The sequence below is a fragment of the Coturnix japonica genome, chromosome 2, assembly GCF_054131305.1.
Source record: "Coturnix japonica strain WE chromosome 2, WE-NBRP24, whole genome shotgun sequence".
Taxonomy (NCBI): Eukaryota; Metazoa; Chordata; class Aves; order Galliformes; family Phasianidae; genus Coturnix; species Coturnix japonica.
In genome coordinates, this window is record NC_140664.1 from 32254760 (window position 1) to 32281943 (window position 27184).

General features: G+C 38.5%; 1 protein-coding gene across 6 annotated transcripts in view; it reads right to left on the reverse strand.

Moving 5' to 3' along the window:
• The window catches only part of NKAIN3 (sodium/potassium transporting ATPase interacting 3), a 315711-nt gene that overhangs the window by 10331 nt on the left and 278196 nt on the right, over positions 1-27184 (reverse strand). For 4 of the 6 annotated variants that reach the window (XM_085539514.1, XM_085539513.1, XM_032442740.2 and 1 more), the window contains one exon: positions 14814-14874. In XM_085539514.1, the coding sequence (XP_085395640.1) occupies positions 14814-14874 (61 nt within the window). Of the gene's footprint in view, positions 1-14765; positions 14875-27184 lie in introns of all 6 variants that reach the window. The other 2 variants (XM_085539515.1, XM_032442741.2) reach the window with 1 other exon arrangement.

Genomic DNA, 27184 nt, shown 5'->3' on the forward strand with positions numbered 1-27184 from the left:
GGACTGTGTGCCATTGGTTCCTTTTTTGAGACGCTCCGAACATATTGGGCCATGTTTAAGCTAGCCACTTTTTCTTATGGAGCTATACAATTGTATAATGAATTGAAAGCATGGTTAGCAATGCTCACTTCGTATCTGTATACAGCTCCAGAGGGAGCAACTAATGCAACTAATTATACAGAAATGGTGATTTTTAAGCGTGCTCCTCTTTCTTTCTATGAATCCTTTATGCAGTTCTTGAATGATCAGTGGGCCACACTCTTAATCTCCCTGATCTTACTGTTGATTATTGTAATAATCTCACTCAGTATCTGGATTTATAACATCCGGAGGAAGTCTTCCCTAGAACCAGAGAATACTGAGTGGCAGGGAATTGAAGAGATTCTCAAAGGACAGACATCTTCAGTGTTATGGAGCTTCACTCCTGAACACTTGAAGAATCCTGAGAGTTTGATTGCATATTTGAGGCAGGAATGTTGTGGCTCAGGCAGATCTCAGGAGGCACAAATGATTTTGGGCCTAGCTAATGCTTATTGGGCCTTAGTCAATACCATTCCTGAGAGAGAGAGTCTTAGAGCTGAGGCAGAAAAACTTTGGACTGAGAAGGTAGAGAGAGAAAAAGCTTTTGAAGCTGAGAGAAAAGATCTCCTGTACCAACGAGACTCAATCTGGTACGAGAAAGAGAGTCTTAGAGCTGAGGCAGAAAAACTTTGGACTGAGAAGGTAGAGAGAGAAAAAGCTTTTGAAGCTGAGAGAAAAGATCTCCTGTACCAACGAGACTCAATCTGGTACGAGAGAGAGAGTCTTAGAGCTGACGCAGTAAAACTTTGGGATGAGAAGGTAGAGAGAGAAAAAGTTTTTGAAGCTGAGAGAAAAGATCTCCTGTACCAACGAGACTCAATCTGGTACGAGAAAGAGAGTCTTAGAGCTGACGCAGAAAAACTTTGGGATGAGAAAAGCTCCCTGCAATCCCAACTCAACACTCTCCAGTCCGAGTACAGCGCCCTCCGGTCCGAGCACGACGCTCTCCAGTCCGAGCACGGCGCCCTCCGGTCCGAGCATGACACTCTCCAGACTGAGCGCGATGCCCTCCGGTCCGAGCATGACACTCTCCAGACTGAGCATGATGCCTTCCAATCCAACTGCGACACCCTCCAGTCCGAGCACAACACTCTTCAGTCTGTGCATAATGCCCTCCAGTCCGAGCATAACGCTCTTCAGACTGAGCACAATGCCCTCCAGACCGAGCACAACACTCTTCAGTCCGAGCATAATGCCCTCCGGTCCGAGCATAACGCTCTTCAGACTGAGCACAATGCCCTTCGGACCGAGCACAACACTCTTCAGTCCGAGCATAACACTCTTCAGACCGAGCACAATGCCCTCCAGACCAAGCTCAACACTCTCCAGACTGAGCGCGATGCCCTCCGGTCCGAGCATGACACTCTCCAGACTGAGCGCGATGCCCTCCGGTCCGAGCACGACACTCTCCAGTCCGAGCACAGCGCCCTCCTGTGTAAGTGCGTCGATCTCCAGGTCAAACATGACTCTATTGACTCGTTGTACACTGACCTCAAGGCCGACTACAACGCCCTCAAAGCCAGTCGCAGCACCCTCCGGTCTGTGTACGACGAGCTCCTGTCTGACTACGACGCTCTCCAGTCTGAGCACGACGCCCTCCAGTCTAGTTATAACGTCCTCAGGGCGGAATGCGACACCCTCAAGTCTGAACCGTATGTACTCCAACTTAACCAACCACCGGGGGCACCAGATACAATGTTGGTTGCCCCTGTAAGAGGGCGAAAAACAAAACGAGTTTCAACTCAGATAGAGAAAATGCAGAAGGAGTTAGAAGAGCGGAGGGAGTTAGGAGAGCAGGACTCAGGAGAGCAGGGGGACTCAGGAGAGCAGGGGGACTCAGGAGGTCAGGGGGACTCAGGAGAGCAGGAGGAGTCAGAAGACCAGAGGAAGTCGGCGGAGCAGAGGTTGTTAGAGCAGTATAAGAAGATGTTAGAGGAGGAGAAGAAGTCAGAGGAGCAGAGGAAGTTAGGAGAGAGAAAGTTAAGAGAGAGGAAGAAGGAGGAAGGTCGCCTGGAGGAAATAACACAAGCGTCAGAGTCAGGGTCAGAGTCAGACGAGGAGCCAAAAGCTAAATTTTCTTTACGAGAATTTCTCGAGTCCAAACTTATAGATGGGGCAGCCTCATCAACACAGCTGCCAACATTAACACCTGGGACTCCTGATAGAGCAAAAGGTGAGCAAAGTATTACGACCATTATTGATCGATCTTTTAAACTGAGTGAAATTCGAGATCTGAGAAAGGATTTCACACGTCAGCCAAAAGAAAATATGGTCACTTGGTTACTTCGCTGCTGGGACAATGGTGCCAACAGTGCGTGGCTCGATGGCAGTGAAGCTCGCCAACTGGGTAGCATTTCCAGGGACTCACGTGTGGACAGAGGTATAGGCACATGCCAAAATCAGTCCTACACCCTCTGGAAGCGGATGTTGATAGCGGTAAGAGATAGATTCCCCTTTAAACGGGACTTGGAGCCTGAGAAAAAGAAATGGACTGATATGGAGAAAGGTATCCAATTTTTGAGAGAAAGGGCTCTGGTGGAAATGCTCTACAGCCCCCAGTTCAATCGTAACAATCCAAACCAATTACATGATCCTGAAGCAGTCCACGTTCCACGACAAATGTGGCGTGACTTTACAAAGGCAGCTCCAGAAAAGCATGCCAGTGCACTTGCATTGGTATATGGCAAAGGGGAAAGAAAGCCCCTTGTAAATGAGCTAATTAGCAGACTTCAGGAGCTTGAGTTATTTATAAGCGCTACAGAAGTTAAGCTTTATACTTCAGCCATTGTCCAAATGGGAAAAAAAATAGTAGAAAGGTTAGACAAAGTGGAGGAAACACAAAGTGATATTATTGACAAATTGGCTAATGTGCCTGATGTAGATGAATCCACGGTGGTACCAGATGATGGAAACCAGGATTTCCACGATCGCCTATTGAGAGAGCTAAACAACATGAGTTCCTCTCGACCTGTATCATCGAAAATCTCAACCATAAAAAAGAGACGTCCTCGTATTCAAGCAAATGACAACGATAAGACACCTCGTATTCAAGCAAACGACAATGATAAGACCATACGTTTTGCTTTGTTGTATTTCTTGAGTAATCATGGGGAGGATATAAAGAAGTGGTATAACTCATCCACTTCTGCACTTCAGGCACGAGTGAAAGAATTACAATCCAAAACAACCACCAAGGTGAACTCTTCCAAACGGGGGAAAGTTCCAGTCGCTGCGAGTCAACGAGGTAAACAATAGAGGGGCCCTGCCCCCAGCCAGGGGGGGGAAAGGGACAACAGAGTATACTGGACTGTGTGGATTAAGTGGCCTGGCACATCTCAACCACAGAAATATAAAGCCTTGGTGGACACTGGTGCACAATGCACCCTAATGCCCTCAAGTCACCAAGGGACACAACCAATTTATATCCATGGAGTGACTGGGGGTTCCCAAGAATTGACTATGTTGGAGGCCGAAATAAGCCTCACTGGTAAAAACTGGCGAATGCACCCTATTGTGACTGGTCCAGAGGCTCCATGTATACTGGGAATCGATTACCTTAGGATGGGATATTTCAAGGATCCCAAGGGGTATCGATGGGCCTTTGGGATAGCTGCTGTAAACACAAATGGTGTTAAGCAGCTGTCAACTTTACCTGGTCTGTCAGATGATCCTTCTGCTGTGGGGTTGCTCCAGGTAAAAGACCAAGAGGTACCAATTGCCACCAAAGTGGTTCACAGACGGCAGTACCGCACCAATAGGGACTCATTGCTCCCCATTCAAAAGCTAATTCGCCAATTAGAAAATCAGGGAGTGATTAGCAAAACGCACTCGCCTTTTAACAGCCCCATATGGCCAGTGCGTAAAACCAGTGGGGAATGGAGGCTGACGGTAGATTACCGTGGCCTGAATGAAGTCACACCTCCATTAAGTGCTGCTGTACCAGACATGCTAGAACTCCAGTATGAATTGGAGTCAAAAGAAGCTAGGTGGTATGCCACCATTGATATTGCTAATGCCTTCTTTTCCATCCCATTGGCTGCAAAATGTAGGCCACAGTTTGCTTTTACCTGGAGAGGTATTCAGTATACCTGGAACCGTTTACCCCAGGGGTGGAAGCACAGCCCAACAATTTGCCATGGATTGATCCAAGCTGTTTTGGAACAGGGTAATGCTCCTGAACACTTGCAGTATATTGATGACATTGTAGTGTGGGGCCATACCGCAGCAGAGGTTTCCAAGAAAGGGAAACAGATAATCCAAATTCTTTTGAAAGCTGGTTTTGCCATTAAGCGCAGCAAGGTGAAGGGGCCTGCCCAGGAAATCCAGTTCTTAGGCATAAAATGGCAAGATGGACGTCGTCACATCCCAGCAGATGTGATTGACAAAATCACTGCTATGTCTCCGCCCACAAATAAAACAGAGACCCAATCTTTTCTGGGAGTAGTGGGCTTTTGGAGAATGCATGTCCCAAACTACAGCCACATAGTGAGCCCTCTCTATCAGGTAACACGGAAGAAGAATAATTTCTCATGGGGTCCTGAGCAGCAGCAGGCTTTTGAGCAGATAAAACAAGAAATAGCCCGTGCCGTGGCCTTGGGGCCAGTACGGACGGGACAGGATGTGAAGAACATCCTCTACACTGCTGCTGGAGAGAAAGGTCCCACCTGGAGTTTGTGGCAAAGAGCCTCAGGAGAGACCCGAGGCCGACCCCTAGGATTTTGGAGTCGAGCATATAAAGGGTCTGAGGAGCGCTACACTCCGACTGAGAAGGAGATCTTAGCCGTGTATGAGGGGGTTCGGGCTGCTTCTGAAGTAGTTGGGACAGAGGTTCAGCTTCTTCTAGCACCTCGCTTGCCAGTAATAAACTGGATGTTTAAAGGACAGGTTCCCTCCACCCATCATGCTACTGATGCCACTTGGAGTAAGTGGATTTCATTAATTACTCAACGAGCTCGAATGGGAAAACTCAGCCGTCCTGGAATTCTAGAAGTGATCATGGACTGGCCTGAGAGTAAAAAAATTGAAACACCACCTACAGAAGAGGTATCACGTGCTAAAGAGGCACCACCATACAATGAGCTACCAGAAAACGAAAAGAAATTTGCCCTGTTCACAGACGGATCATGTCGTATTGTAGGGAAGCATCGCAGATGGAAAGCTGCTGTATGGAGCCCCACACGACAAGTTGCAGAAGCCACCGAAGGTAAAGGAGAATCAAGTCAATTCGCAGAGGTAAAGGCTGTTCAGCTGGCTTTAGATGTGGCTGAACGGGAGAGGTGGCCAATGCTTCATCTTTATACTGATTCATGGATGGTGGCAAATGCCTTATGGGGGTGGTTGCAACAGTGGGAAAATGATAATTGGCAACGAAAGGGTAAACCTGTTTGGGCTGCTGAACTGTGGAAAGACATTGCTGCCCGAATAAGGAACATTGTTGTAAAGGTGCGCCATGTAGATGCTCATGTGCCTAAAAGTAAGGCTACTGAAGAACATAAAAATAACCATCAGGTTGATCGAGCTGCCAAAATTGAGGTGGCTCAAATAGACTTGGACTGGCAGAACAAGGGTGAATTATTCCTAGCTCGGTGGGCCCATGAGACTTCAGGTCATCAAGGAAGGGATGCAACATATAAGTGGGCCAGAGACCGAGGGGTGGACTTAACTATGGACGCTATTGCTCAAGTTATTCATGATTGTGAAACATGCGCCATAATTAAACAAGCCAAGAGGATGAAACCTATTTGGGGGGAAGGGCGATGGCAAAAGTATAAATATGGAGAGGCATGGCAGGTTGATTATATCACCTTGCCACGATCTCGCAATGGTAAGCGTTATGTACTCACCATGGTGGAGGCAACCACTGGGTGGCTCGAAACATACGCAGTACCCCATGCTACCGCCCGAAACACCATATTAGGGTTGGAAAAGCAAATCCTGTGGCGGCATGGCACTCCGGAAAGAATTGAATCAGATAATGGGACCCATTTTAAAAATTCCCTTGTAACCACTTGGGCCAAAAATCATGGCATTGAGTGGATTTACCATATTCCCTATCATGCACCAGCTTCTGGTAAGATTGAACGATTCAATGGGTTATTGAAAACTATGTTGAAAGCAATGGGTGGCGGAACGTATAAAAATTGGGAGAACCATTTAGCAGAAGCCACCTGGTTGGTCAACACTCGAGGATCTAGTAATCGTAATGGTCCTAACCAATCCAGCTCCCTACGTACCGTGGAGGGAGATAAGGTTCCTGTAGTACACATAAAGAGTGTGTTGGGAAAAACAGTTTGGGTCCTTCCAGCGTCTGGAAAGGGCAAACCTCTCCGGGGTACTGTCTTTGCCCAGGGACCTGGGTGCACATGGTGGGTGATGGACAAAAATGGGAATGTTCAATGTGTACCACAAGGGAATTTGATGTTGGGGGAGTGCAGCCAATGATTTTCCTGTAGATATATAGGTAGAGTCTCAGAAAATATTTCAATTAGGTACAGAATAGTTCAATTAGGTATAGGACTTAAGATAGAGTGGATTAATGTTAAGGAAACACTTTTTCTCTATATACCTTAATTAGGCATTCTGTAAGCAAGTTTTCCATCTGGACTCTATATCCTGCACTGGCCATGCATGTGTAGAGCACACATGGAAAGAAGTATAAGTCAAAAGGAAATCTGCTGTGGTGGCTGGGAAAGGATGAGTGCACCTTGATGTGGGGGACGCCCTACTAGCGCTGCCTTTCCCCTCTACCGCTGACATGTTTTCTTTTTCCTGGCAGTTTTGCCATTTTCTCAAAATTAATAAATAGTAAATTAGGTTATAGAGTTTTGTTCTCAACTTAGGGATTTGTATGGAATAAATATAGATTGTTGAGAAAAAATAAGGTTGCTGATTATTCACAATTATACATATGAGTGTGTATGTATGTATAAATATAATGTAATGATGTAGAATAAGGGGTGGAATGTCATGGTTTAATAATTTTGTAATTTTTGCTATCAGTATTCCACATCATAACATCATATAAAGCATGAATAATTTTACTGAATCTGCAACTTATCAGAAGAAGACTACATCTCCCAGGGAACAACACGATGGGTCACGGGACCTGGACTCTATATTAACTCTGTCGCAGAACAGACTGACGTCTTTCGAGTTCTGGCGTTCAGGGGAGTGTGTGGGAGCCTTCAGCCGTTCGCCTAGATTCACAGTAGGCCTCTCGGTTACGGGACTCATTCTCTCTCCTATTTTGCTTGATTCGTTAGCTCAATTTTCAATTATATTGTATTATATTGTGTTATCCTGTATTTCGATATAGTATTTAGTAAATAAGTGTGCCTCCTTAGATCGTTGCCGCTGTTTTTCTTTTCCTAATTAACTTTTCCTTTCGGCCTAGGGCCCCTCTGGGGCCTACGGCCCCCTGTCACGGACGCAGGTGGATTTTTAGTTCAAACCGTGACACTATGACATGAAATTCATAGCTTGATTCAATGTGCTTTACTGAGTTGTGATATTATCAAGATAATTTATGATAATTTACCAAGATAATTTATACCAATTTCACTGCTGGTGTGGATCCTCTTAAATTTGTAACTACTTTGGCTTGGTAATCTCTCTCCACAACAGGAGCCTACTTTGTTCCAGCCTTATTTGTCTCACATCAAAAGCAGCACTTATTGTTTCAAAAAAGAGCAATTAGTGGGGTAGTTGTAGCTGGGCTAGGGGAAATTATCCCTCAAACAGCAAAAACATTGACATGGATCTTCTGTAAGCTAAGGCCTGGAAACTGGAAGAACCCAGCTACATTTATAGGACTTGGGGGAGATGGTATTTATACAGAAGTGTGGGAGTCTGAAAAGTTTCCTTTCAAGCTCCACAAATTAAAGCAGACACAAAACTGTTACCATTTAGAAATGAAAAAGTAAGGAGGTTGGAAATAGAAGTGGAAAATAGAATTGGAAAGAGATTTAATTTTAATGGAGAAGCTGGGTGAAAGCTAGGGACAGAAACAGATACTGCTTAGACCTGTATATGATGTCAAGTGGAAAGCTCAGGAGACAGACGCTGGATGCTGGAGTAAGATTGATCTAACAATAGATGCAATTTAAGTGAAAAGGCTAAGGTGTTGGCAAATGGGGGCTGAGATGGCATCAGCTTAAAAGCAGATTTAATTTAAACAGAAAGGCCAAGGAGGTGGAAGGTGGAGACTAAAACAAAATCAATATTAAATTAGCTAAGTAGAAGCTTGAATCAAATCAGCTAGTTGAAGAGAAGGGCATGCAGTGAGTATCTGGGAGTAGGTGAGCAATGCATGGACTTAAAAAATGTCAATGAGCTGCCAGTAGGAAATACATTCCCTCTAAATTAGAATCATGTTTCCATTTTAGTAAGAACGTTATTTATTACATCAGTAAACCAATGTTGGTAATAATATATTTTGGTTTACTGAAGACAGGTGTGATCTCCAGTTTAAGGAAAATTACAAAATTATAACTATATCTCTATTTTAAGTGAATAGTCTTTTATGTATATATTAATATATATAAATGGGGTATGGTATATACTATTCAGAATCAGTAGCAGAAATGATTGATATGAATTACAACTGCTAAACTGGCATTTATGAGGTAGTAATGAACTAGTCTTTAAAAATCCTCCTTTCTAGTTATCAGTCTGATAATCAACTTAAGGCAAAGGGGAGTTTATACATACCTATGTTTGACACAGAATATGTATGTTTATATGTATATACACTTAAATATACATGTACACATCCATGTATGTATGTATACATATGTCTATGCATGCATTTTTCCACAGAGGTCAAAATTAGCCAATGAATGCTATAGAATCATAGAATTACCCAGGTTGGAAAAGACCTTGAAGATCGTCAAGTCCAATCATAGACTAACCATAGTACCCTAACTCTAACAACCTTCTGCTAAATCAAATCTCTGAGCACCACATCCAAATGGCTCTTAAACACATCCAGGGACTGCGACTCAACCACCTCTTTGGGCAGCCCATTCCAGTGTTTAATACTGTTCTGATATATTTCTCTGTGCAGAAAAATATATTAATTCTTTCTGTAAATACTAAATAAAATATATTTTGCTTTCCATGCAGATATTTCTAAACGTTTTAACTGAAGCCACATATAAACCATTAGATATGTGCTACTGTTCTCATCTACTAACATTCCAGGAATATCCAATTGAAATTCTTTGTGTTAAGATGTCTGAGGTGATGCATTTTTAACTAAATTTCAGGAAAAAACTTCATCTTGTGTTTGTAGGAGGAACTGTGGAAAGACAGTTGAGGACTCTTAGAGTGTGTGATTACTCTTGTGATTACTCTTTCCAATAATGAAAAATAAATAAGCAGTTTGCTAGCATGAAAATAGCATGATGACTATCATACATATGGCAGGAAAGATATCTTGGATTTAATACATAATTAAACATGGTAGAGATTGATAAAATTAGAAGCAGTAAAAAAAAAAAAAAAAAAAAAAGAATACTTTACTGAAGATATTTTGCCCAAGTTGTATGGAAACTCAAGGACAATTTCTTCATGTTCTTTGCATCACACCTTATAGTAGACTATGCTCTATCAGTGAAGAACTGAGCTAGTTTGCATGTCTTCTAGATGATACTACTCTCTCACGCTTCATCTACATCATATTTGGATAAATCTTATATGTTGCATTTCACATTAAATTTACAGTACATTCTGCTGCTGCTAGAAATATTCCAGGATCAAGACTTTCCCTTTTATATATCATGCATTATCTATTATTTAAAGGCTATCTCTCAGCTAGAATGTAGTGTTCTGTAACAGACCATGGAGATTACAACTGGAGACAAGACTGGTTTCTACACTTTGCTAGAAGAGTGAAAATGGACTGTGTGTTTTGTTCTAAGTTGTTTTTCTGAAATGGACTGTTCATCTATGATTTTAAAGCAGAATAAACAAGAGGGAGTCATTCTTCAGCTGCAATTTTTTCTTTTTTTATGACTGACTTAACTAAGATCAATATGTCTTCCACATTCTGTTAATACAGTGGTATTAATATTATACAATAGTATATATACACAACAGTATATATACAATAGTCTTTATGTTTACATTTTTTAACAGCTTTATTTTACACTACCTTTCTTTTTTGAGCTATATATGCGCAACTGTTTCCATAGGAACAAGAACAAATTCTTGTTCAGGAAATTGTATAATAAAATAATCTCAAAAATAAATAAATAAATAAATAAATAAATACAAAGAAAGAAAAATGAAATATCTAAATGAGAAATATAGTGCTAATTTAAAGAGTATAATATCCCATATGTATTTGCTTCTTCATTATACATATCAGAACTCATTCTGTCAGTAGTGTAGGAGTGAGAATGCATTTTCACTTAATTCACACATTAAGGGTAATGATAGATTGGAGGACTGTAACACCACACAGTGTTGTTAGAACAATAGGTTCATCCTTTATATTTACAGTATAGAAGAGAACGGAGCCTGATGTAAGTAGAAAAGCAAATAGGTGAGCCTGCACCTAGTCAGTAAAATACCAATGGGACAGAATTCTTTAGACTATATATTTGAATGCTGGGCCGTAAAGCTTCTTATGATCATGTAAAAAAAAATATCTATGTCAAGCATATTCATTTGTTGGTCAGTAACAGTATATTTTGTTTTGATTTTTGATATATGACCTAAAGCTGACCGCAGTAAGTGCTAAAGCCCAGTAATGATCTTTGCTTCTGGCTATTGTTTGGAAAGCTTCAAAAGTCCTTGTTTTCAGTAAGAAAATTTAGGACAATCACTGTCTGGGTATGTTTAATTCTAGCAAGGCCCTTTAGTTTGGAGAAGTTTCCTCAATCTTGGTTGCCTTTCATGTTACATGTTTTATAATAGAAATAATCTACTCTATGAGGTAAACAGACTCAAGTATATAGGAAACTGCTGTTGATGTAGATATTAGTTGTGTATTCCCAAATACTACCTAGTTACAAAACGTGGACTTATATATAAAGGTAATCATACAGACGTGTATGAGTCTCTTGCTACTAATAGCGGTGTCAGTTCTTCATTCCTTTTGCAAAACATAATGTATTTATAAGAAAGGTATCACTGCTGGACATACTGTGTAGCTACAAAAATTAAATGCGAAGAAAAAATTGTCTATCTCATTAGATTACTGACAACAGATGTTCAATGGTATGTATAAATACAATGCCATATGTTAGATAAGGCAATATAGTAGTTTTCAATGTTGGCAATAATATATTTTGGTTTACTTAATATTTATATAATGACACCATATGGAGGTTCCTACAGATACCACAGTATGAATTAAAATTTATTTTTAAAAACAGATTCATCTTCATGATCTGAAAATACAGCTGAACACTGAATTCAGCCAGTGTAGGGGAGAGACAAAACATTGTTTATTTAATTTTGTTCTTGTGATTTCATTTTTTGGATAAAACTTTCCAATATGATGAATGTAAGGGCCCACCTCCCCCACCTTTTTTCTTTTTTTCTTCCTTTTTTAAAATTTTTTCTTTATTTATACAGAGGATCAATCTTCCTCGGACTGACCTTTTGATGTTTCAGTCTTACTTTTGTAATAAATGCTAAAAATGACAGTTGTAGGTTTTTGATAAATGTTCCCCTCTGCTTTCACATCCTTTTTCTTACACATTTTATTTACAACTCAGCTTCCACTTCACAAAGTAACATACAGTATAGAACATCCCTTTAGAGAAGTGTTGATGGCAAGTTTATGAAATAGTACTCATTTCTCAAAGGAAGTCCAGAAAATACTTATAAATTTAATAATTTTTTAACAACATATTATGCCAAGTCTCTAAACTTCACTTTATTAAACCTATTCTGTAACTCTGACAGGACAGTAACAAGCTTCTGAGTTCATTTTTAGTAGAAAATGATTCACAAACAGGATAGTGACAGGCTTTTATGATTACGGATTTCACTTATTCTGTTCCTTCAAAGGGGCTTATATAGATTGATAGGCCTACAAAGATAGAAATGAAAAAAATGAAAGGAAGAGATATAAATAGACTTTTTCATTAGGATGAATGATGGAAGGTATTAACTCCACTACAGCAGTGTGACTTTTACAAGTCTTTTTTTCATTCCTTTTGACTTGATATCATCTTCTTGCTAAGTAAAAGTTAACCACAGTCTGAAATGTAGGTAACGTGAGCAACAGCTGGAAATAAATGTTTCCTCAAGCATTATTACTGTTCAGAAAAGTGTCCATCAGCCAAAATGTCAGCCTCAAAATCCATTTAAGGACTGCACAGAGGCTAAACAGGCAGCTATTATTACTTTTTAAGTCTCCCTGACAGGTTTCAGATCAAGAACTGGGGTTAACTTGATGCACTGAGTATTGCGGAATGTAATTAGGAAGGCTCTGACTCTCAGAAGGCTGAGGATTTATTCCATGCAAACTACTGCAAAAATATAAAAGGATGATTGCATTTACCTAAGACAAGAACCTGATGCATCATATTAAAATTAATAAAGTTGCTCTTTCATTGCAGCTTTTTGGACTTTTATCCCAGTGTAATCACCTTTATACTTTTAACTCGATTATTTTCAGGTACCGCAGCAATTCCCTTTTACATAATGCTTTGTTCATTATGCTGGAAGCTTCCAGAATAAGTCTTGCTATTCTCAGCTAATTACCAAACCAAATCATTTTCCCACTGTAGCTTACATAGATGTTTCTCTATTTAAAACATATCTGTGGAATTGATAGAAATGAGTTAACATTTGTCTTTAATATATTTACCTATAAAAACGGAGGACTCTAAAACACAAATGGGCATTAAGAAACAAATTAGCCCCAGCTGACATACCAGGAGGCTGCTTTTGGTTGGATTCAGGATCTCAGAAAAAAATTAAAAAGCAACAACAAAATAGAAATTATTTTACTCCAGTTGTTGTAAAACCTCCTAGATGTGCCAGCTCTGTATCTTCACTCCACTTCCAACACACTGCTCTTACTCCCTCCTCTTGATGATCCTCCACTAAATAAAACAAATTTATTTGCACAAGAATCTGGAAGATTATAAAGGTATAATTGAAAATACCAAATTGACACAATGCTAATGAAGGGTGTAGAGCTAAATAATACCATATGTTCCTAACAAAACACCAATTGCAATTGGTAGTTCTGGAATACAAGCAGAAATTAAATGCAGGTACTTGGCTTGTTTATGGAGAATGGATGCTGTGTAAATTTGAAGTACTGGATCATCATAGAACTTGATCTGTTTCATTTTTTAATTAATGATGACAACTGTTATTCTCAGTGATTTAAATTTCTTTTGGTAACAAACAGCATGAAACTAAAAAGATGGAGGCTATCAGTCAGAGTGGACTGGGTTGACAGTCACAGACATTGCCCTGACACTTCCAGCATATTTTCAAGTAAATAAGACTATCAACTTGACAACAATGCACTTATAAGGCCCTGAATGTAAACTGCTTATACTCTTTAGCAAGTCACTATGTTTTCCAACAACATGCCATATGCTTTGATGTGAGTTTTGTATTACTTTAATGCATGCCTAAAACACTGGTGTGTGAAGCACAGAATGAAGGACCAAAAAAACCCCACCAAAATCAAATAATTTAAAATACTTACGTAAAATGTAAAGAGTCTGTCTTCTCGGGTACAGATATATCTATGTCTTTATGCGTATGTGAATGTACACACACCATTATTTTTTAGAGTTACTGTGGTTTCTCTTGCTTATCAATCTGCCAGCCTTCCTGGTCTTTTAATGAAGTCTCACACTTTCAGCAATTCTGTTAGCAATTGTCTCACAAAGAAAGTTTCCAGACATGAATATGAAGCCCTGCATAATGACTCATCACAGCTGTATGATAAGGACAATTATCTCTTGATTTCTTTCTGGTCTTTGATCCACATCTCAAGTTATATGTTTGACTTGCTGCCACAATATTCTTCACATTTATCATGTGTTACAAGTTCCCAACTAATCAGCAATTTCTGTCTTTCAAAGGGAATTTGTCTAGGCTTTTCCTCCTCCTTAAGTCCTACATTTTCTGTTGCTTCTCCAAGTTTCTCATTTACTTTTTCTCATTTACTGTACCAGTCTTTTTGTCCAGATTGCTTTAGCCTTTTTCATAGTGAACTACATATACAGCATATTTATGATTTCTTCTTACTCAGTATCATCTGAGAATTTCTTTGATATATTTTCTTCCCATTAAAAACCTAAATGGAAGCATTAGTATATTTGACACTAATATCTGTTTCATTATGATGGAGAACTGAACAAAATACTGTTCGTAACAATGAAAAAAAACACTTCACACTGTTTTCAATCAAAAAGTCTGCATTCCCATCATAGTCATGAATTACTCGAATTATGTTTTCAATAAGATTTTGAAGATGTTAGCAAATACCGTCTTGAGATCTCAACACTTTTTTTTCCTACTGTATTTATATCACTCTCAGGTGCTATTCTGTGCAGAAACAAATTCAGAAAGGACAATCCATACATTTGTAGTACCTAAGTAAATATGTGTTTGAGTAATATCGGTTGTGCACTATGTCAGATTCTGCCATTTTTTCAAGCTTTGTTCTTCTTGGTAGTTAATGCAAGACCAAGTCTCACCCCAGGTACTGTGGCTCCAGAGATGAATAGGTGAGTATCAGTACTTACAGCTGTCCTCTTCCTCCATGAAAATACTGATCACATAACAGGCATACACAAATCCAATCAGCTGCATGAAAAAAAAGAGGAAAAGTAATCATAAGAACACAGTGAACACTTAATAAACTTTTATTACAGTCCATATAAGTACATCTATCACAGCTATATTTAGAAAAAAATTCCTCCTATTTCATTAATTTATACACCAAATTCAGCACACACAGATAAATTACAGATACTTTCTCTCTTTCCTCATGCTGCATTTTATTTTAAAATCATTTCCTGTTTTTCTGTCTCACTGAGATCAGCACCAATGAATGCTACTCCAAAACACTAGGTCTGAACATTATATGAGAAAGCACTTAGATAGTGATTTTAAGTTGCTAGGTTTTTTTCTCTGGAGATTTTCAAGACCAGTTTGGACGCCTACCTGTATAACTTCCTGTAGGGAGCCTGCTTTGGCAGCAGACTTGGACTCAATGATCCCTAGTCTTCCAACCCCTGTGATCCTGTAATTCTGTTATACGTACATTTGCTAAATATAAGTGTGTAGAGATAGTCCCCTATTTTACATATCTACCTGGTTACATATTTACCTAATTTACATATTAAAATGGGAAAAAATATTTACTGACTGCTATGGAATTAAGTGTTAGTAAATTTATTACAGAATCCGTGAGAGATGTCACTTTGTCTTGCAGAAAGTGACCCAGTTAACTGCTTAACAAAAGTTCAGTTCAGTATGTGAAATGTCATGACGTTAAACAGTAAAGTTGGGATATGATTCATCAGCATCAGGAAACACTTTATCAGTAGGGCCTGCCTTTAAATCACATTCACTAAACAAGAAAAGAGAAAACTCATTTTCCCAAAGGACAACGACAGCAAAATCATGCCACCACTTTAACAGCAGCTCCCACAGGAACATTTTCCTTAGCCCAGGTCTGTATCACTTGTGCCACTGAGAGGAAGGGATTAAAATTTTCAGGACCAGAGAACAGGAACACTGCTTCTTTAGTTTTATTTGCTTTTCATATGGACGAAATTTACTCTTATGACCATCACCAAAAAGAAGAAAATTCCACTGGGAAAGGAAATCTGTTAAACTGCACTGCCCAGACATGCCCGTGCTTGAGAAAATACTGTTTGTGCAGCTGTACATAATTTGTGCTATCTGAAAGCCCCGAAGAGGCTGTTCATGAGAGATTTCTAAAATAACCCAGAGATTAGTTTTCAAAAAAAATCCTTTTTTTGATCTGTTCAATAAGAAAAAAAATCCCTAATTAAAATAGTTCTTTTAAGGTTGTCATGGATCAAGTGTTTGAGAAAGAGGCAATTTAATAGTATCCAGACAGGTATAAGCTCCTTCAGAAGCACAGAAATCACTCCAACCTGCTTTCTCATTGGGCTACACCAAGAGCTTTACAAGCAGCTCCAAGAGTCTCCGCAGACAAAAAGCTTGTCCACACAAGGGAATTCAGGGAAGTTAAGATGAATTAACTAAAGCTGTGAAATCAATGCACAGAAGATAAAGTACATTAAATCCCTGTGTGGCCTTTCCCATTCAGAAATAAAGTGGCCTCAGCTCACTGCAGCTTAATCCTCCTCCAAGGGATTAATCTTCCCTGTGGAGAATTAAGCTGCAGCACACCCAAGGTTGAGTTCCCTGTGAATGGGAGCTGCCACAATACTGTGGCCTAGTACTGACAGAGCCTCCTGTCTTGGCTGATCACCTCTCTGGGGTTCTGGGAAAGGAACTAGTGAATTTAATCCAGCTTTCTTCTGGTTTTGATCAGGCTCCAGCATTGGCAGCAACCTTGGCTTTCTTATCCTTTTTTGGTGGGGAGGGAGGTCATATTTACCAGGGAAAAGTTGCCACCTTAATCAGTTGGACACTGGGTGGAAGAGTCTTTCGTGCATGCAAACTGAAGCAATGTTACATAAAGGATTCCAAGAGATTGAAAAAAATCATACTTGATGTATATTTCTTAAGCTTGCTGAACATTACACATAGAGTAAATTGCTATTGCATTAAGTACTATTCAAATGCCAGAAAATAGGTGGCTTTTCATGAAGGAATATCATCCATTTATACACTACTTCCATTCACCACTGACAGCATGTGAGTCACTTGGGTTTGTTTCTTCTCCCAAAGTATATGACTGAAATATTTGGAAGCAAGCATGACAGTTCAGCCCATAACCTTTGTAGGTTAAATGTTTTTGAGGGCAGCTCAACTACTTCCTTAACATTTGCCATTGCTGTACTTCATGATTTTTTTTTTTTCTACTCAAAGTCAGAGAGAATGCTATCCCCACCTCTCATCCTCCTGGCATAGAAAGAGATTTCTGTTCTTCTATACAATAATCTACTGGACCAAAAGAGGAAAGCAACAAGCAAACAAACAAAAGGGGGGAAAAATCTGTAAGCAGTCTGCCCTCCAAAAAGTGTGGGGCTTGGTAAACCTGATTGTTTTAACAGCCATAACAGCTTGCATCTTGCTCTTTCAGTACGTCTTCCCCTTAAATTAGACCTTTTCCCACTGATGTTACTGCTTGGAAGGCTGTTGTAATGTCTTTGCCATATCTGTTATAAAATCAGTAGCCTTTCACTGCTTATTAGTGTTTCTTTGTATTTCTTTTAATTATTAGATAAAGTTCCTTAATTAGACAGAAATCACAGCTACATGTCATGTTTATCCTGCATAATTGTTTAAAACATACATTAACAAATGTATTTATCTCCTCAGTAAATTTTGTTGAAAAGGAAAAATCAGGTCTTTAATCATATGGAAAATATTGTAATTGACCATATTTCAAGAACAACTTTCTGTAATTAAATGGGAGAACATACTCGTTTCTGAAAGAACATGCAACAAAGAGGAACAATAACCAGTATACGCGCTCTGTGGTGGACAGCAATATTTGGCTTGTAACCAACAAACTTGTAATTGTAATTGGTAACTGATATCTACACTACAGTTAACAAGAAATGATGAAGTGGGATCAAATTAGACCTGTGCTAAGATACTTAAACAGAGCTACATTCACCACAGTGGAATATTTTTATAAATGTATTAATTAAAATATCTTATGCTTTGTTGATGGACGCATGAATAAAATATTTATTCCAACAAATTACTTTTACTATCTTGATTAACTCAGCTGCTGCTTAATTAATAATGTTATGCTCATGTGAACCCATCCAGCCATCATGTTAATTGCCAATTTGCAGTAAGCTGACTGATGTGTATTGCCTGGTTTGTCTATTGGAAATGCAGGCTATTGGCCTGGCACCAAGTGATAGGCATAAATGTGCGTCCCCTGATAACTAAAGAAGCTGTGGTGCAAATGACCTGGAAGATATTTAATTTGCTCATTTTGGATTTCAGTAATCATTCAAAGAGAATGATGAAGTAGTTAGAGCAAGATGTCCAAGATATCAAATGTTGTTAGTAATTAGAGGTATAAATGGGAACCCAGAGCTTGACACAGAGAGCAATTTAGACACCAAGTGGTCTTGACAATGTATTTTAAACACATGGGAACCTTTTGGGATCCTTGTACTGACTACTTTGCTTGAAGAGCCATGTCTAGTAAACTGTTTCAGAAGTCAATGAAAATGAAAATGAAAATGAAAATGAAAATGAAAATGAAAATGAAAATGAAAATGAAAATGAAAATGAAGTGGAAGTTCCTCTGCCTTCACTCAGCTGCACCATTCTTAGAGCATATATCCTGCTCTGGTAAGAATAAATAATACATAAAATCCTTAGATATTTGTCACAGCATCTAGTCCATCTTTCAGAAAAATCAAATAACTCTCAGAAGAGTCAGACATTGGCCACGGCTGGAATCACAGAATGGCTTCAGTTGGAAGGGAATTTATAGATTGTCCAGTTCCAACACCTCTGCTTTGGGGAGGGCTGCCACCCACTGTTATGGGCTGCCCAGGGCTCCATTCAGCCTGACCTTGAATACCTCCAGGGATGGGACATCCACCACCACTCTGGGCAGCCTGTACCAGTTCCTCAGCACTCTTTGAAAGAAAAATTTCCTCTAAACATCCAATTAAATCTCTCTTCCTTTAGTTTAAAAGCACTCCCCTTTGTCCAATCACTATTAGACTATGTAAAAAGTCAGCCTCCTCCTTGTTTATAAACTTCCTGCCCAGCTCCCTCAGTCTTTCTTCAAATGAGAGGTGCTCCAGCCCTCTGATCATTTTTGTGGCCCTCCTCCGGATTTGCTTCAACAGCTCCACATCCTTCTGGTGTCTGGGGGGCTCCGGGCCTGGATGCAGTAATCTGGTGGAAGTTTTCTTCTCAATGGCAGAGCAGAGAGGGGCAGCCACCTCCCTCACCCTGCTGGCCACTCCTCTTTTCATGCAGCTCAGGATATGGTTGGCCTTCCAGGCTGCAAGTGCACCATATTGTCTCATGTAAAATTTTGGTACAAAACCTCATATTTCTTTGATGAGTAGCTGGTAAATATCACAAACATTCCCCAAATCATAGTCACGAGAAAACTCAGGGTGTGGGAAACAATTGTCACCTTGTTTAAGGGACAGGGACTTTGTTTTGTATACAAAAGGTTTTCCTATAAGTAGAACATAGGTACATTTATACAACGTTATTATCAGGACTTTTAATGTATAATATATATTCTCCCAAGAGCCTCGGATAAAAATGAAATACTAGTGTCTGTTATTTTTTCCCCTCTAGGGGACATAAATGTTTTAGTCTAACTAAAATCTCTAAGCTCACAATATGGACATCTGCATGAAATATAAATGCCTAAATTAATAGAAGTGAAATTAGATTACATAATTGTCCATCATTGAGCTGTAAGAAACTATGAAAACACACAAGACGTTTTAAAAAAACTAATCATTTGAGCAAATACATGCTGTGCTATAATTGCTTTATAAATGAATATTACTATAACATATCCTATTAAAGAGAAGAACCAAATTGAGTGTAAAATGTATATTTACTTGCAAGTTAATGTATTTTAATAGTTACCAGTTAATGTGGATTAACTTTTTTTTAGGAAAACAAGGCCAAATGCAAAATTAAAAGTGTTTATTTAAATCAAGTTTGTTGTTTTCAGAGTAAAATATTTTTTTATTAAAATTGATAATTTAAGCAATTTTTATTTAAATCATCCTACTTGTCTTAAAATCCACTTTCACATAATGTGATTACTTTCCTATCTCCTGCACATATTGCAGTTCATCTAGACCAGAACTACATACTGGGGATTACATGAAGCATCGCCCTAGGCTATTAGGTTGTTCTTCAAAATCAGGTGCGCAATAGGTCACTTATCACTACTAAGCTACTACACAGTGTTTCATAGAGTTCTGATTACAATAACAAAGAATCAGCCAAATAAACTAATTCAGCATTCTGTAGGTCTGACTGTTGGAGAATGTGTGTGTAACACAGGTAAACTAGCATACGGTAGCACCACCTTGTGAAGTACGTTATACTAAGCATCTAAGTATCTTTTTTTCCCTTTCAATTTAAAATCTATTGGATGTGACTTGAATAAAATTATCAAGTGTTAGCAAGATTATCTAGCAATTTCAATTGCATAACCTAGAGCCAGTCTTGTCCAGCTCTTCCATTTATAGTACTAGTTAAGAGCTTTCCCAGAGGCTACAACTTAGATAGGTCTTAAAATGAATTAAAGACTAAAAATTGGTGACAAGAGCTGCTGGATACTTTTGCTTTATATTGATAGGGGAGAAACAAGTGAATAAGTTTGCTAAAATAAATGTATCTTCTTAAAATGTCTGTGAAGTTTGCTGTTGGTTAATACTAAAGGAGGTAACTCCCCTCATATGCTATCTACCTAGCAGAGTTGCCAGAGAGCAGCATTCTGGAAAAGATTGCACCCATTAGCTACTTTGCTTTGAAGTCTTATACACTATCTGTTGTTCTCAAAATGTGGTAACAACACTGTCACTTCAACTTTAAATTAAAAATTTTATTCTACAGTCCTCAAAATCAGAAACATTATTACCTGCAATTTCTCCATCAGCTTAAACAAAAAGCTGCCCCTATTGCCCAGCTGCTGAAAAGACATCACCAGTTAAGAGGGAGTAGAGTTCTGTTGCCAAGGTCTCAGCTTGGCTAGGATTGAGAAAGACAAGTAGGAACATTGCTATTATTTCTATCCCAGAGGAACCTGGGAACCTTTATTCTTGACTCACACAAGAGAGAAACAAGCCCCTAGCAGTAATTGCATTGATCTCGTTATCCATTATTGGATAGGTAGGTTTAAGATTTTGAATGAAATGAATGTCTCAGTACGTAAAAATACTAATCACAACATTTAAACATAGTAGTTAAAAATAATTATGACTGCCTAAAATACACTATTTTATCTTGCAAGATATTAATCACTTGTTAATGATTTGACTGAACAGACTGGAGGTCAACATTTTAAAATAGAGGCAACATTAAACCTTGAACAAGTAGGTGAAAAGGAAACAGTATGAAGGTGGTAAGAAAGAAGGATAGAACAGAGATCTACATCTGAACAGATTCTTAGAAAGCTACCAGAAAAAGAGTTGCATAAACAAGCAAGACCTTTCCTTTAGATTTATTTTTCCTCCAGATCTTAAGGGAAATAAATGTTCTGCTCAGAATGGGATTAAAGCTCTTATACTAAGATACCTGGCAATTAATTCAGAGTCTTCAGCTAACTGACTTTCTGTCTAGGGTAGGTTGTTTTTCCTAGGTAAGCAGGACATTGAGCCTCAATATTCTACAAGCTGCAAGGAGGTACACTATACTCCAGTAGGGTTAATGATGTAGGGAATCATAAAAAAAAAGGTCGATGTGATAATTATAAAGTTAGTCAGCAGCTGATTTCTATAAATAATTTCTTGATCAAATAAAGGACCAAGCCTACTCAGCATATAACCTTCTGTTCGGATAGCAACTCCTAGTGGGGCCCCATGACCACCAAAGACCCCTTGCACTGCAATAAAGTAGGGCTGGCTTTTTACCCTGTCATTCAGTTGTCAAGTTTCATTTCTAGATTTCAGTGACACTGAGGTTAATATCTAATCAGCTCTTCAGCTGAATAACAGGAAAACTCTTTACATATAACTTTACAAGAAGGAGACAGAAAGCTGGCTTCTCTTTATTTCTGTAAACCTGGCTTTGTGGTATTTGTATATTTTTATTTTTGTATATTTTTGTTTTTGTTTTTGCTTTTGCTTTAGCTTGCCAGTGTCAAGAATGATTTCAGAGCTACCTGCAGATGACACAGCGTTTCATATCTTTAGACAAAGGGCAGTTTAATTCAGGTTTGATGGTGTCTCGCAACCCAAAGCGATTCTCTGAGATAAGATTTTATTTTGCCTGAGCTTTGGGAGCTGGAAATTATGCATGCAGGAGGTACCACAGTAAACTGCTTTGAGAATAGTAAAGTAGTGAAAATCTGGCCCATCTTTTATATTAATACTCTTTCTAAAATTCTTCTGCTGCTTACACTGTAGAAATTAGGAAAGATATCCTTATCCTAAAATGGCAAAAGATTTTTTTTTCCTTTCTTGCTAGATCAAAAGGCACATAATGGGGGTATTATATCTACTAGTTTGTGGCAACAGGCAAAAATAGTACATTTTAATTCTAATGCATTGTTATCTGTAAGAATTATTTATTTTCTACTGATTCATTTCTTTCCCTTCATGCACCTTGTCAACAACACATGGATGAAACTATTTCGTCATCATAAGGGACTTCATCACTGAAAGACAGACAAGCTGTGGCATGGAAATAAAGATGAGAAGTACAAGATTTCTGTGAAGTGACAGTGAGTCTAGAGATAGAATTATTGCAGCCTGATCCTTACAGTTCTCCCACTCCCTTATAAATACTTTCTAAGTGTCAAGGCAGAAGTAGATAATGTTGAATTTATTATTTTTGCTCATGTTAATCTGTAAACATAGCTTGAAAATTCTAAGAAAAAAATTAAGACTTTCACTAACAACAACTGTTAGAGCATGCTTCAGGAAAAATAAAAAGATAAAAACCAATCCACAGATAAAACCTAAGCCATCATTAACTCACTTTAGGACATGTTCTATGATCTAATGAATTTTAAAGTAAGATTTAATTTCTAGCCATACTAGTCTGCACATGTTAGCCCCCTATTGAGCACACAAAGGAGATATTCAGAAGTAATGGACACAGAAATATACCTCAGGAGCAATCTCCAGAACCTGAATATCATACATCTGCTTAGACACAGGACTAACTGAATCACAGAAAAAATAAAAATAAAAATAGGCTTGAATCACTTTAACAAAGAGCTGGTTAAAATTAGCAGAGCAGAAAATCATATAGGGCATCATGGATGAATATAGATGTCTGAAAACTTTTCTTATAATCTAGTTTGCAGAAAGAGCCAATAAAGCAACATATACTATTTCTCTCTGATAGACTAGTAGTTTAACAAAATTGGTGAAGCTAAGGAATGCCATTCTGATCATCATTCTCTTCGTCCTGGTCAGTTTCCATCTACTATCATATTTAGCAAATGATTTACCACATGCATGCTTTCACTTGTACTTCAATCTTCCGTATTCAAACCAAAAAATTAATTGCTCTATTTTGAGAAACAGTTTGACCTGCTTTTGCTCTTTGTAAGAAATAGTACTATTATCAGAAACCTTTTTGGATTTATGTGTTTGGCATTTAACAGCAGCATCCTCATTGAGCTGAAACACCTAAATTTGTGCAATAATTTCCAATAAGCTTTCTTCTAAAAAAGCCTTTTATGGTATTTTATTTTCTTTTATGTCTACCTTTCCCACTGTATTCTTACTACTGATTATATTATTTAATTCCTTCAAGGCACTATCTGAATGCACAGATGGAGATACACAAACACACACACCCCTTTAATGTTTTGTGAAGTGACCTGCTATGATATGTGAGAAACAAGACTACCATAAAAGCAGCAGTGTTATCATTTTGCTCAGGTATTCCCAGTAAAACTGTGTATTAAAACGTTTCTGTGCTGGATTCCCACTGGGCAGAAAAGCAATCAAGAATTGCAATGAAGCTTTGTTTTCTATCAGTACCTAATGAATTTCAGAAGTGGCTTCTCCAGTTATCCCTGACCTGGTGTAACCGCTTTTACCATCTCTTTCTGGCAGTTTAGTTGTTTGGGGTATATGGCTCCCGTATGGGAGTTGTGGTTCTTACCAACAGCTCTCACTGTATCCCACTACTCTCTTTACTTTTACTTGGGTCTGACTGTGGAGCTCGAAGCCCAGGATGCACCCCAAATCAGCATTTGTTTTTCAAGTGGAAAGCTCAGACTGTAATCAGGCAGTTTGCAAAGATAAAAGAAACAATGGGGCCATTCTAGAAAGGTCTTTGTCTCCACATAAAACCAACAAAACCATCTAGATTAAAGCTGAATTACACAGCCTGAAGGAGAAGAAATAAAGCAGAGAAATGTAAGCCCACTTCTCCCTGCATCCAGACCTTGGAAAGATCTTTTCCAAGGAAATCTCCCTCTACAGATAAGGGACACCAGGATCTTATCAGAATGCCCTCAACCCTTGAAGAAAACCTTACCTTAAAAGGGGAGGCTGAAGGCATCACCTGATCTCAGCCCGATGCAATTCAAGTATATATGAATAATTGGATAACAGGATAAGAAACTCAACTCTGAGGTTTTTTGACAAGACAAAATGAAAGTCGACTAAAAAATGTTGGAGATGGATTATTGAGAAACTGAGTGATAAAATTAGCCTCAGTAGGAGGCCTGAGGACCTCCCCTATGGGAACAGGCTGACAGAGCTGGGGCTCATCAGCCTAGAGAAGGCTCCATGGACACCTTGTAGCTGCCTTCCAGTATCTGAAGGAACATATAGGAAAGCTGGGAAAGGTCTTTATAAAAAGGCATGTAGTGGCAGGATGAGGGAAATGGTTTTAAATGGGAAGAGGGTAGATTTAGGCTCGATATTAGGAAGAAATTCTTTACTGTGATGGTGGTGAGACACTGGAATAGGTTGCCCAGCAAGGTTGTGGGTGCCCCCTCCCTGGAAGCATTTAAGGCCAGTCAGGATGGGGCTTTGAGCAACCTGGTCTAGAGGGAGGTGTCCCTGCCTATAGCAGGAGGTTGGAACTACATGATCTTAAATGCCCTCCTAACGTAAACCATTCTATGATTCAATATCAGTAAGCATACACAGTGAAAAAAAAAAAACAACACAGCAATAAATAAACTATAAAGGCTCTAAATTTTTTATTACTTTACAGAAAACTTGCAAATAGTTCACTGTAAACATCAGATCAGTGTTCAGTGGCAATCAGAAGGGATAATCAAATTGCAGGAGAGCAACAGTAAAAAAAAAAAGTAGAATGCATTACTGTGTCACTGTGTAAATCCCTTGTGTCAGCCAATACATTCAGTGCTACACACAGCTCCTTTTCCTCCTCATCTCAAAAAGGAAGTAATAGAATCAGAAAAAGTACACAGAATCGTGTGTGAGATAATCAAAAGTGCATGTGGCTTTAGAATAAGGAGAGATTAAACAAAATCCCTCTTGAAATGGGACAACTGACAGAAGAATTAAAAACAAACAAACAAATATGAATATGTTGGAAAAGCTGAACAGAAAACAATTAATCTGACTTGTCATTACATAAGAAAAATAGAAAATTAAAACAAATTATCAGATCATAGACAAAGAGGGGCGCTCTTCATCACAAATTTAAGGAAGGATATTTTCCACACAAATCATAATTAAACTGTAAATTGTAAGTCTCTTCCAGAGAATGGTAGAGAGATGAGATGTGTATGCTGTTTAAAAGCTGATTAGGCACTTCCAGGGAAAAAAAATGTTCATCAAAGGCTGTGAAAAACATGATTGCAGATGCAACACACTTATTCCAGGAAGTCTCAGGCAGTATTGCCTGGAGTTTTTAAGCACTTGTGTTTGCTGCATTAAACTTGTCAATTTCTTATTACTTACAATTGCTAAATTAATCAGTGAACAGCTGGAAAAGAAGCATAGAAGTCTACCTTACACAAAGGGAAAAACATTAAAATGTTAGCTCTAGTCTTGATGTGTGCATTGTAACTTCAACCCACTATTTGCCGAATAGAAATGTATTAAATGCAGTTTGGCTGTCTTCAGGTTTTAAACTCATATGAGATGATCCAGTTAGGTATGTTACTCATTACAGATTAGAGGAAAAGCTTTAGATTTTAATATATAAATCAGTGAGAACAGATATGAACGATGTCTAGCTCTCATGTTAGATTCCAAGGATTACTTTCAGAAGGTCATTATCCAGGCTTTCTTTGTAACTTTTTTACATTACATGGAATCCAGATTGTGATTTGAGAGATGGCAAAGAATTACTTTCGGTTTAATTACGAGTAAATTGCATATACCAAAATACCAAAATACTGTATGGATTTGAATCTACATTCTTTAAATGTCACTAAGACACAAAAGCCTGTCAATCTTTGTTGGTATAAAAACATTAATAATTATGAACCGAAACAACTACCTAGAAAAAAAACAAACAAACAACAACCAAACAAAAACCAACCAACTAACCAACCAACCAAACGAAAAACCCAGCAAACTTTTTAAATCAAAGAAGGGATGTGTACATTAATGTTTATATTTCTATTGTACCATTTATCTTACCCCTAAAACATCCATCTTCTAAGTACTATCATACCTATGAGCTCCTTATATTTGCCAGTTTTTTGGAAAATTAATCCATCAAACTATCCAGGGTCAACTTAGCAGATATGTTGAAATTAAAAGTTGTACACAGAAGCAGCTTTCCCCTGTCACCAAAACCCAACTGCTCCGTGAGAGGACTGAACTGCATTCATAATCCAGGACATTTACTTATTGGTCCTGAAAATCAGCCTGGGGAAAAACAAACAAACAAACAAAAAAAAACCACCCCAAAGTGAAGAATACTTAGAAGAAAGTTGTTCTTCTAATATGTTCTTATTATGTTCGTATAGACTATCCCACAAAATTTAATGTCCCTCTTTCTCCATATAGGCTACCCATTAGACTTGCATTAGGGAAACAGTTAAGTATTGGAGATGTTGATACTGGGAGGAGAGCAGAGAAACAAACTCAGTAAACATCTGGGAATCAGATTTCAGTTACCCAAGATGGCAAGTAGTTTTTAGGAACAAACAGATCTTTCTGAAAAGAATTGCTCAGGAAACATTCAGACTGACTGGAAGAACTAACACAGAAACAGCATAGTTTTTAAAGCAGAAACACAAGAAGTATTGGCTTGGTAATGATCTCTTGGATGACCTGCACACAGATTACCAGAGACAAAAATAAAATAAAAATAAATGTAC